The sequence below is a fragment of the Dendrobates tinctorius genome, unplaced genomic scaffold, assembly GCF_039654945.1.
Source record: "Dendrobates tinctorius isolate UK_male_01 unplaced genomic scaffold, ASM3965494v1 ptg000241l, whole genome shotgun sequence".
Taxonomy (NCBI): Eukaryota; Metazoa; Chordata; class Amphibia; order Anura; family Dendrobatidae; genus Dendrobates; species Dendrobates tinctorius.
The window spans coordinates 21,287,700-21,300,324 of record NW_027361908.1 but is presented as its reverse complement, the minus strand read 5'-3'; the positions used below and the strand labels follow the sequence as shown (position 1 = coordinate 21,300,324).

General features: G+C 41.1%; 1 protein-coding gene across 2 annotated transcripts in view; it reads left to right on the top strand.

The window, feature by feature from the left end:
* The window catches only part of SLC6A15 (solute carrier family 6 member 15), a 62,272-nt gene extending 49,928 nt beyond the window's left edge, over positions 1 to 12,344 (top strand). For both annotated transcript variants that reach the window (XM_073556992.1, XM_073556993.1), the window contains exons 9-12: positions 1,257 to 1,449; positions 3,369 to 3,528; positions 7,152 to 7,314; positions 8,033 to 12,344. In XM_073556992.1, the coding sequence (XP_073413093.1) occupies positions 1,257 to 1,449; positions 3,369 to 3,528; positions 7,152 to 7,314; positions 8,033 to 8,410 (894 nt within the window). In that variant the 3' untranslated portion in view covers positions 8,411 to 12,344. The remainder of the gene's footprint in view (positions 1 to 1,256; positions 1,450 to 3,368; positions 3,529 to 7,151; positions 7,315 to 8,032) is intronic.
* The last annotated feature ends 281 nt before the right edge of the window (positions 12,345 to 12,625 follow it).

Sequence of the window (12,625 nt, the reverse complement as noted above, 5' to 3'; positions counted from 1 at the left end):
ATCTCTGTGTCAGATTTAGCACTGTGCAACAGTTTTTGACAGGTTTGGAAAATATTCTGCAAAGCAAGAATGCTGGAAATAATACAAGTGTTATTAGTTTATTTTTTTGACAAATAACAAACTGCAAAGTGATTAAATAAAAGAGAAATATAAAATCACATCAATATTTGGTGTGACCTCACTTTGCCTTCAAAACAGCATCACAGCATCATTTCTCCTAGGTACACTTGTACACAGTTTTTGAAGCAACTCGGCAGGGAGGCTGTTCCTGACATCTGACTAACCACATTGTGGTTCTGTGAATTTCAGTTTTGCACAAATCCTTCTGTCTCTTCATGGGATCCCACACAGATTCGATGATGTTGAGATCAGTCATTTTTGGGGCCATTTAATCACTTACAGGACATTTCTTTTTTTATTATTTCAAGACTGAGCACAGTAGAAAAAAGACACAAGGTAGTTATACTGCATCAGCAAGGTCTTTCCCAGGCAAAGATTTCAAAGCAGACTGGGGTTTCAAGATGCACTGCTCAAGCGCTTTTGAAAAAGCACCAAGAAATAGGCAAGTGTGAGGACAATACATGCAGTGGTTGGTCAAGGAAATTTAGTGCAGCAGATGAAAGCCAGATCATGTTTACTTATCTCCAAAATTAGAAGATGCCCAGACGTACCATAAGATCAGAACGGGCAGCAATCAGTTCAACCCAGCTACACACATCTGCTGCTCAAAGAAAACTGACCAGGTGTGGTATTCATCGAAAATATGCGGCCACAAAGGTATACCTTCGACATGAAAACAAGACCAAGCAACTTAACTATGCATGAAAACATTAGAACTGAGGTACAGTAAAATAGGAGCAGGTGCTCTGGACTGAGGAGTCAAAATTTGCAATATTTGACTGTGGTTCCACAGAAAATCAGTGATTAGTTTTCCAAAGGGTTTGGCACAAACTCCCTGCCAAGTTTCTTCAAAAATTGTGTGCAAGTGTACACAGAAGAATTGATGTTAATTTGGGAGACAAATGGTGGTCATATCAATGATTGATTAAGATTTCTCTTTTGTATATTTACTTTGCCTGTTGCCATTTCAAGAAAAAAAACTATTAGCACTTCAATTTTTGAAAGCTTTCTTACTTTGCAGCATTTTTTCCACATCTGCCTAAAGTTTTTGCACTATCTATTTCTTGTGTGCCCACGTAAAACATGTACTATCTTCTTTTGGTGCTACTACTAATAATGTTTCCTTTACTTTGCAGTCTGTCCAGGGCACTGGTTTGGCTTTTATAGCTTTTACTGAAGCCATGACACATTTTCCTGCATCACCTTTTTGGTCAGTGATGTTTTTCCTCATGTTGGTAAACTTGGGCCTTGGTAGCATGTTTGGGACTATTGAAGGTATCACCACACCATTAGTTGACACATTTAAAATAAGGAAGGAACCACTCACTGGTAAGTCCAAGCATTTATAATCACATCTAAGTGTGGGTTCAGATGAACGCATGAAAAATGGTCCATTTTTGATTCAGAGAAAAAAAAACGGACAATTTGTCATCTATATTCCCACCTGTATGTACGTTTTTGACATCGCTACGATATTGGTTTGGCATTCCTTTTTAGATGTCAATTAAAAAATTATACATTAGACAGTTTCCTATTTAATAATTGCAATACATCTGTCAAAAATGGCTGTCTTGTCGACGGTGTCCATTTTTTTTAATCTACCTGTTTACTTCAATGGGCCAGTTTGATCTGACCAATGGATGAGACTAGTAAATGCAGTTATGTTTTACACGTGGAACATCGGTGTGCATAGACACATATTCCTATGTATTACCAATTCACATTGGTCTGTGTGCTGCGTGTATAGTCCATTTGGCACACGAGCAAATTAGGAACCAAAAATATGAAAGAGGCATTTTGCTAGGAAACTAATTTTCTTTTAAATTCCATTCACACAATGAATTCTACCAGAGCATAATGAAAAATCCATCATCTGTAAGAAATGCCACCCTTCTTCATCTAAATTTATAATTTTAGTTCACACTTGGGCCAGGGAGCCAGCGGGGTCCAAACATGCTGCTACGAAAGCAGAAACCATTCGTAGAAATGGCCGATGGTAAGACATGTTGGAAATTATGCACTGGGGAAGGAGCTTCACAATTTAATCTACTATTTTTCTATATTTGCAATATAGTAAAAATCATATGGTAGTAGAATTTCCAGGCCACAGATACAACCACTTACAAAGCTGGTCTATAGAAACCATGTCACGTCACATAAGGGCTTATTTGGACCAAAAGTTTGTAGGCCCATTTCATAGAGCAATAACAGATTCAATATACATTATTGGGTGCATTAGAAGGCCGCATAAATGGAGACCTCTTCTACAGAACTGAACTTAGACAACTGTTGTGTTCTAAAGTGATATGAGTTATGTTCAGTTGTGAGACTTATCACATCAGCATTGTGTGAATTAGGCCTAAGTCTCAGTAGCTTAAAGACAGTAGTCTGTGCTGCCAACTTCTGGAATACACCTTAAATACGGTATCAGTTCTTCCTTACGTTCAAGATCTCAGTTACAATCAATAAAAAATAATATGGTTTAGAGCTGAAAACCAAAATTCTATAAAGATCTAATATGTTTCTCAGTTGAAGATTTGCTTCAATGTGATACCTCCAGAAAATCTTCAGTAGCAGAAATCCCTGCTCCTGATAATTGGCTGCAATGAATGAGTGCAGGTAGAATATATCAGCCTGGAGTCAAAGCTTAATTATCTCTAAGAGGATTGCTTAGACAAGATAGAGTGTAGCAAACGCTCGTGTGTTAGTAATATTACCTCTTTACCAGGGTCTAGCCTCCAGATCAAAATAAGAGTGTTCAGTTAGAAGATAGATGCACATTTTTAAAAGTTGAAATGTACCTTGAAGGGTCTGTTTTAGTCTGTTTAGTGACCCGGGGCACTAAGCGACCGCCGATCGGCTTCTTATTGCTGGTTGGCGTTTACTTTCACAGGCCGATCCTGCCTAAATTCTGTAATACATCGTTCAGTATGCATAGGCAGCCATTATTCTATGCAGCATGAGTGCTGTTTGGTTTGGCAGAACATTGTCCAGTGTAATGATTTCGTGCACAGTGCAAAAGATGATTTCACCTTGTGAAAGAACGTTTTGCTTGTTGTTGGGTGATCGGAAACCTGTTTATACTTCAAGATTATTATGAAACAAATGTTCCTCGTTCATGATTGTCTTGTAGAGTAAATGGACCTTCGTATCATTAGTACCTCACTTGTATTTAAGATAGAACCTCACCTTATTATTGTATTGCTGTTGTGTATAGTATTTCATTCTGTCTATCTTTTATCCTTCAGTTGGATGTTGTCTATTGGCATTCTGCATTGGCTTACTCTTTGTGCAGAGATCCGGAAATTATTTTGTTACTATGTTTGATGACTACTCTGCAACACTACCTCTCCTTGTTGTGGTCATCCTGGAGAATGTCACCATCTCTTGGATATATGGAATTGACAAGTAAGTTGTCATTTTTGTAGCAAGGTTTGCAGAGCAGAAGTTCTTCACAAAATAACTGGACAGGTCACAGCAGCAGTGTCATATGTTAGCTCCAAATGGATCTCACCTGAAAACCTTTGCATGTTTCCATGTAACATTCATGATGAAGAGAGGTAACGTATTCTCTATAGCAGTGATGGCAAAACTACCGAATGCCCAATTTGCAACCCAAAACCCACTTATTTATCGCAAAGTGCCAACACGGCAATTTAACCTGAATACTGAGGGGTTAATTTAGAAAAACAACTTGTACCAGAGCAGCCACAGACAGGAGCAGGGGTACCAGACTTCAGATATAAGGCAATATGCACCTCATCCTGGCATATGCTCCCTCTATCCTGGTATATGCCCCCATCCTATTATATGGTCTCCTATCCTAGTATATGCCCTTCATTCTTGTATATGCCCCCTCATCCTTGTATATGCCCCCATCCTTCTATACGCTCTCCCATCCTTGGATATGCCCTCCCCATCTTTGTATATGCTCTCCCATCCTTGTATATGCCCTCCCCATCTTTGTATATGCTCTCCCATCCTTGTATATGCTCTCCCATCCTTGCGTATGCCCCTCATCCTTGTATATGCTTCAATCCTTCAATATGCTCTCCCATCCTGCTGTGTGTATGTTGATGGATGCATGATCTGGTGAATGACTCATTTAAAACCCCTATCCTTTGATATTACGACTGTGTGAGGGAATGAGTTAAAGCCAGTATTAGAGCCAGCGCGCTATTGCTCCACAGACACACCTGCTAACGTCCAACGTCGCGCTTGCGTTACTGGGGTGTAACCCTGCGGCATTCCCCATGCCGCTCTGCTGTAGCAGCTTTGTTTTGCGTTTGCAGTTGCAATGCTGTTCACACAATCAGTTACGGTAGGTCTAGGCGGATGTAGTGCCGTCATCTAAGGCTACTCCGGTGACCTGTTACCGCTTGTGTGTCACTGAGTCCCTGTGTCATTAACAGGCTCAGCGTTATTATACTTATCTTTTGTTATTTCAGCTCTGTGAGTACAACAGAGCCTGCTGGTGCACCTGGGTGACTTCTAACCCTGTGCACACTACCACCTGATTGCTCTGCCATCATCTAGCAGCGGTTTTAACATCTACTGCACGGTGGACCCCGAGTGGGGAACACACTTTATTTATATTTTTTATTTAGTGCATTCCGTCACTCCTAACATTATACTAGCGCCAGGGTCTGGCTAGTGATGGCAGAACAGCAGCAACTCCTACAGTGCATTCGCCAGCTAGAGGGCCGCATGGCCACTCTTGAGAGAGCTCTCTCTGCTGCGCAGTCCACTGAAGCTGCTGTAAAGGCACTTACGGATGCGGTTGGTCGCATGTCCATGTCCTCAGCCGCGCCGACAGTTATCCGCCTCCCGTTGCCCGATAAATTTTCTGGTGATGGCGCCTCCTGTAAGGGTTTCAACAGCCAGTGTTCAATCCAGCTGGAGCTGGTAGCTGAGCAGTTTCCTACGGAACGGGCCAAGGTGGCATTTATTGTTTCCCTACTGTCGGGTAAGGAATTGGAATGGGCTACACCTTTATGGGAGCGTGGTGCCCCCGAGATTCGGACCACAGCTCACCTGCTAACAGCCATCAAGCAGGTCTTCCTCGGTCCACGGGTCACGCATGACACCTCTCTGCAGCTGCTTGCTCTGACCCAGGGATCCCTTTCGGTTAGCCAGTACGCCGTTCGTTTTCGGACGCTGGCGTCCAAGTTGGAGTGGTCCGACAAGGCCCTTATCCCTGTTTTTTGGAGAGGTTTAGCTGAGCACATAAAGGATGCTCTCTCTACTAGAGAGATTCCCATCAATTTGGAGGAGTTAATTTCCATTTCCACCCATATTGACCTCTGTTTTTCGGAGCGCGGTATGGAGCATGCTCACTCCAAATGGAGAGTTACTCCGGCTCCCAATTTTTTCGAGCCTCTAGAGCTGCCTGTGCCAGAGGTTCCATCCCCAGAGCCCATGGATGTGTCTCATGCCATTTTTGAGACACGCCCGGCTCAAGATTCCATCTGCGGTTGTCACCGTCTGCACGCTGCTTCTCAAGATGACAGCGTTCCGAAATGGTCAGAGTCTGCGCCAGTCGGTGAGACCTTTGTCCCGCCTCGCCTTAGGCCTAAGGTTCTCACCTGGGCATATGCGTCTGGTGCGGATGGCCACCGTGGCTACATGCAGACCACGAAACTCCTGGCTGGGTCGTATTGGTGGCCGCACAGGGCTCGGGACGTCAAGAAATTTATTCAGGCATGCACCTCATGTGCTCGGGATATCCTTCCCAGATGGAGTGTGGCGATGGCCACCGACACACGGCGGCGTGCCACTGTAACTCCCGCTCCCATCATCTCCTGGGTGTCCCTTCTGAAACCTGGCAATCTAGCCTCCTCTGATGCCTTCCATGTGTCCCGGTTTACTGTGTCACCTACCAGGACACCAGGCTCGTCTCTGGACGAGTCTGAGGCCTATGCCACAGTAAGGCATATGCTGGTGGGTCGGAAGGCTCAGGGAGGAGGGGGCCCTAGGACGGGGGGTAAAGTAAGGAGTCAGATTTCTGCCCTTGCTATGCAGGAATCTGGATCCTCACATTCGGTTGTGTCCTGCCCATTGTCTGCTGCAGAGGAGATTGCAGAGGAGATTGCCTTGCAGCAACTCTCTCCTGAGGTTAAATCCTTCTTTCCATCTTCTGAGCATGCTCATGGGACGATCTCCCATTGGAGTTCGGGAGTCAGGTCCTCAGGTCCTGCTCCTGAGCCCATTGGTCCAGCTCAGAGTTCTGGAGACTTCCGGAAGGTCCCGTTTGCTATAAAAAGCACGCATGGCTGCTCCGCCATGCGCTAGTTTAGTCATACTTGCTGCTGTGTGTATGTTGATGGATGCATGATCTGGTGAATGACTCATTTAAAACCCCTATCCTTTGATATTGCGACCGTGTGAGGGATTGAGTTAAAGCCAGTATTAGTGCCAGCGCGCTATTGCTCCACAGACACACCTGCTAACGTCCAACGTCGCGCTTGCGTTACTGGGGTGTAACCCTGCGGCATTCCCCATGCCGCGCTGCTGTAGCAGCTTTGTTTTGCTCTTGCAGTTGCAACGCTGTTCACACAATCAGTTACGGTAGGTCTAGGCGGATGTAGTGCCGTCATCTAAGGCTACTCCGGTGACCTGTTACCGCTTGTGTGTCACTGAGTCCCTGTGTCATTAACAGGCTCAGCGTTATTATACTTATCTTTTGTTATTTCAGCTCTGTGAGTACAACAGAGCCTGCTGGTGCACCTGGGTGACTTCTAACCCTGTGCACACTACCGCCTGATTGCTCTGCCATCATCTAGCAGCGGTTTTAACACCTACTGCACGGTGGACCCCGAGTGGCGAACGCACTTTATTTATATTTTTTATTTAGTGCATTCTGCCACTCCTAACAGGTTTGCCTCCATTGCTCTATAGGCCTCTATTGAACTTAGATTTGTTTTCTTATACACTTGTTGCTTTTTAGCTTCCAGATGTATATATTTACCTGTCAATTTAAATTTCTATTATTTCATATTATATAAATATCCAGTTAAATTGTGCTTTTTCAGGTTTATGGATGACTTAAAGGATATGCTCGGATTCACTCCCTACAGATACTACTATTATATGTGGAAATACATCTCTCCTTTGCTATTGACTATTTTACTTATAGCAAGTGTTGTCCAGATGGGCATTACTCCACCTGGTTATTATGCATGGATTGCTGAAACGGTAAGTAATGGTAGTATTGCTTCTCTTACACAATGATTTATATTTCTTCAAGTTTATCTCCAGTGATCCACTTAAAAGCCTTTTGAGACCTGCACCAGTGTCTAAATTAAAACGGGTGCTCTTCATTTTTGTGTTAGCTTCATTCCCACACAAGCTGTCGACTTTCATTTCAGAGAGTAAAAACTTAAATAAAATGGTAGAAGGTAATTGTAAGCTGTTTGCATGTCTGTAGGGGAAACTTGCTACTTTATAAAGTTCTGTGATTACAGCAGCCTCAGCAATAATTCAGCTCTGAAAATCCATGTCAGAATGACTATAATCCTTTGTGAAAGTTTCTCCACCCAACAGTAAAATGAGCTTAAGCAGGACTCATAAAACGCTCATTTCAAAATTAGTATTACATAGCATTTCTGAGAAGGACTTTCATAGTTAGTACACCGGCCTTATTAGCTCTACAAGAGATCCATGCAATAATATATGCAACTTATATTGTTTATCTGGTGGCTTTTATCATCATGTTTTATGTTTATGTTTATGTTTGTTCATGTTCATTATGTTCATGTTTTATGTTTATGTTTTCTACACTTTACATATTTTGATTATTGCTTTTCATCAACTAGTTTGTAGGAAACTAGGTCTAGATGATCTATTATAAATGTTAAGACATTTATATGTGTATATTCCATTGTGGACTTGTATAATCATTTTCTTCTTTCAGGCAACAGAAGAGCGTCTAAACTATCCAACCTGGGGACTATTTGTATGTGTGTTGCTCATAGTACTCGCTTTACTGCCCGTTCCACTAGTCTTTATTGTTCGATTCTTTAATCTCATTGATGATAGTACTGGGAGCCTTGCTTCAGTCTCTTATAAAAGAGGACGTATTATAAAAGAAATATCTAATCCTGAAGAAGATGACGCTAGCCTGATCCATGAGAAGATTCAAAGTGAAATGCCGTCACCGAATATTGGAAATAGCATCTACAGGAAGCAGAGCGGCTCTCCAACTCTGAAAGTAGATACTGCCCCCAATGGACGTTATGGCATTGGGTACCTAATGGCAGATATGCCAGACATGCCTGAATCAGACTTGTGAATTAAATGGCAAGATGCAACTTTTTCCTTCTTGGCACTGTACACTAGCTCTTCTGAAGTGAAGAGGTTGGCTTTAATGCTTGAGGAGCACTGATAACTGTGGACACCTAGTTTGAGAGAGAAGGGTATTATGGATTGTTACCAAAAGGCATGGCACTATTTTGTTCTGGATATGGCTTTAGCCCTTAGCACTTTCTAGGACCTTAAGTACTGTATGTGTCTTACCTCTCTGTGCCTAATATGTCCCAACATCAAGTGGAAAATGACATCTGTCTTCTTTACATTTGTAGAAATGTCATAAATCTCAACATTTTATCGATACAATCACCAGTAAGGGCAATGAAATAAAAAGTGCCAGAAATGAAATTGCTTTACATGGGAATAATTGTTGTGGGTCCCTAAGCTCCCTTGAAGCCATATAAGTGATTGGGTTGTGAACTGCAGTACTCTCACGTATTATGGATATTTCTCAGTATTTTATTAGTGCGGATCCTTTCCGGCATGTAGGTCAGTTGAAGCTCAGGGCTATCAAGCAACTGATCCATTTTCATGTTGGTCCTTTTTATGTGATTTTTATTTTAGTTTATTTCCATGTTCTTTCTTCAGTATTATTTTTTATGTCAGGGTCACTCAGTGGTCACAATCTAACAGAAGGTTTTTCTTCTCAATTTTGAATGTTTTTTTTTTTAATTACCAAAATTGGCATTTGCCTATATGGCACAAATGCTAAATGCATATGTCTACAGTTCCTCATGAATGTATTCGATATAGAGAAACATTATTAGGCCTCTATACACAAGACAAAGCTATGTGTGCCAAAATGACGTACTTTTTTTTTGTAAAGTAGCCATGAGCACTGATATTACCGACATGTTCCAAAGTAAATCTATACAGTTAGGGATCATTATTAATAAGCTACTGTATGCCTGCTCACTAACGCCAAGATACAAGAAGTACCACCTCATTGTCAGTAATAGACATCAAATTCAGAACAGACTTCTCTATTTTTACATGCAGGGCAAAGGATGATATATTTTTGTGTATTCTTCAGTTCCTTGCATTATGGTGCCATGCAATATTTCATAGAATTTGCACAATGACGACGATTGTACAACTCTTAGGTGCATAGAGTTCTGCAGAACGTTCCATTGACCAAGTAAAATACTACTACTTGGAACACTGGTCAGTCTGCATGGTATGGGAAGCAGGAACACTTACACGCACACTTGCTGTCTGGTATTTGGCACTCCTAGATCAGATGGGTCTGTTCCAATTCTGGGGATGTGGTCACTGTTGAGTTCATAATTAGTCACAGAAGTTCATTCACATTGCTCATTGCTCATTACAAACTGGCTGCAGTTTACAGGCAGATTTTTTTTATAGGCGAACTGTCAAGCCCCAGTTTTAACACAGCAAGACCTATGAACCACTGTGCGCCAATTATAGGCTAAGAGTCAAGTGCTTGAGTTTGGCATTGCGTCCATGATCTGAAATGATAGAAACCCTGCTCCAGTAGCTTTCACCCACATACTAATACTTATCAACTCATGTTAGCGTCAGGTACTGTTAATGCCTGTACTTGCATTCGTAGCTCATAATGATTGTAATAAAGGATACAATAACTAGTATACAGACCTAAAGGCAGGTGTAGTCTGCTTTACTGTCTTTCATGTTGCCAGCTTTGAAAAACGTATCCACTACCATTGAAAAAAAAAACATACTAGTAAATGTCAAAGCTGATGCATCAGTTCTGCCTTTCATCCTCCATTAAATATTAAAAATATTAGTAAATGTTGCCTTCCATAATGAGAAAAAAAAGGTGAGTAAAAGCTCTGTAGGGTGTAATGGTAAAATTCCTTTTTCAGGCTGTGCTACTGTATTAGGACAGAGGTTGCTAGAAGTTGTGCTATTTTTGTTACCTTTTTTTTTGTCTTTAGAAAGTTTTTCCCATCTGCTATAGTAGAATTCCACCACTCTACATCCTCCCCTCTTCCTTCTTACTGTTTGATTGACACTTTAAACTAGCGACATCATTGCGCCGCTGGCCCTTACTGGGACCGCTCCAATCCTCCTATATAAGGCAGCTTTGCCTCTGCAGCCTTGGAAAAGCACAATAGCTCACTGGGATCAGAGGCTAACCGTGCACTCCAGCGATCTCGGTCAGCTTCAGCGCAGTGCTTACAAGCTTTATTGGAAAGTGCTTGTAAGCGCTGCATTACTTTGCTAGCAGACAGACTACTGAGATGACCAGTAACCTAGAGAAGATGCAGTAAACAATAAAGTTACAAAATCCCTCTGTTCTTAAGAAAGGAGAGAAATTTCAATGCCAAGTAAATTGCAAAGAGCTTTATCAATAAAAGAACATAGAAAAAAACCCTTTATTGAAGGATGGAAGATATGCCTAATAAACTAAATTAAAGGTAACCTTTCATATTGGAAATTCTGTACTACAAAATCTGCTAAAGCTAAGATGATTGCTAGACACTATTGTAGGAAAATATTCACCATACCTGGTAAGTTTCTTAAATGAGTCTTGTGTATGCTCTTACTGAATGTCTCACATCCTTAGGTTAGAGTCACACAACCGGATAGTCTCTCATGTGAGATAATCTGGCCGAATATGCCAACGACACTCCGTTCAAACTCTGATTAGAGTGTCAGCATAGTAGTGTGACCCAACTTTCTTGGATTAGTGAATCAGAGCACACCATTTTGAGAGTCCACAATAATCGGACTGCACTCAGCTATCATCCGAGTGCAGTCTGAGGTTTTCCACCACTTATAAACTCGAATGAGTGGCGTTCGATTTCAAAGCGGAAAATTGTGCATCAGCACTGCTCCATTAAATAACATTGGTCTGAATGCTATCCGATAAAAAAAATTGGATAGCACTCGTCCCATTTATATGCTGGTTAAGCGACCAGTACATGTATGATTGTGCACACTGGATAGCTGTCAATCACAGTGTTGGTCTACCCACTGGACTCAAAGCATTGAAGCAAAGTAGAAATTATAAGGAGTCTTTTCCCACATAGCTATCAATCTGCTCAGCTCCTCCGGCCCTGTAACATTGTGCAGACTGGACCACATGGTCAATGTGACAGGTAAATGTCAGTCAGTAATGGCATTCACTACCTCTAAAACACTTAATGACAATGAATAGGCCACGCTTCATAAAAAGCCAACTATCTATATGGTTTCCTCCTAAAATCTTAGTATAGCTGCCTTACCCCTAAAGATGATTGACCCTTACACATTGTACTGTAATATATAAAGATACTCTTATGTTATTAGCACTGTCAGGTCAGATTTACATAAAGTAGTATGCTTCTTATTTTCCTATTTGCTTTATGGATATTAGTAGTAAAAAATGAAAACTAGAGCACTTAGTAACTTTGGGGTGCAATCTGTCCCCTTGGCTGTGGATGTATGATATAAAATTGTATATTTGGAGTAAAGAACTTTGATGTTAACTGCAAGATGATCTACTATCGGGTTATGGTAAGCTACAGTGAGAATTAAAGGTTTTTTACACGTCTCGTTCCTAATGGAGCCTTTGATTGCTATTTATTGTGGTTACATCATGTCTAATATGTTGTATATTTGTACGATCTACTTGTGTTGTAAATATGTATATTACTAAAAACAGACTCATGTTATTAGCAGGCAGCAGAAGCAAATCTTCTCTTTTATTGATAGAGGACTTATTTTGGAGTTCCTGTGAGAACATGCAGAAAGTGCGATACAGACAAACAATATTTTTTGTACTTTTTTTTTTCTTCTAACTTGAAAGATAAAACTAGTGACTCTGGTATTCATTGTCAGCCATACATTCAGTACCTTTTCTGTTATTAGCATGTACCTTTATGTCAGGTTCTGTTACACCATTCCTCATTTGTATTATAATATACGTGTTATTAAAACATTAACAAGAAGTGTGATATGTGCGTGCATTATTATAATTGGTGCTTACTTTCCTAATACAAGATCAGTCTGGAATTATAAATATCAGTGTTGGTTTTCTGCAACTAATTCTAATGACTTAATTAAAGTGTTATGCTCTATGTAGACACAACACATTGCCATTACACATCATCCTGATCAATGCCATTTACCTATGATTTAGAAGGGTACAGTGGCTGAAAAACACAGCATTAGGCCACATGCACACATTCAGTATTTGGTGAGTTTTTTACCCCAGTATTTGTAACTAGAG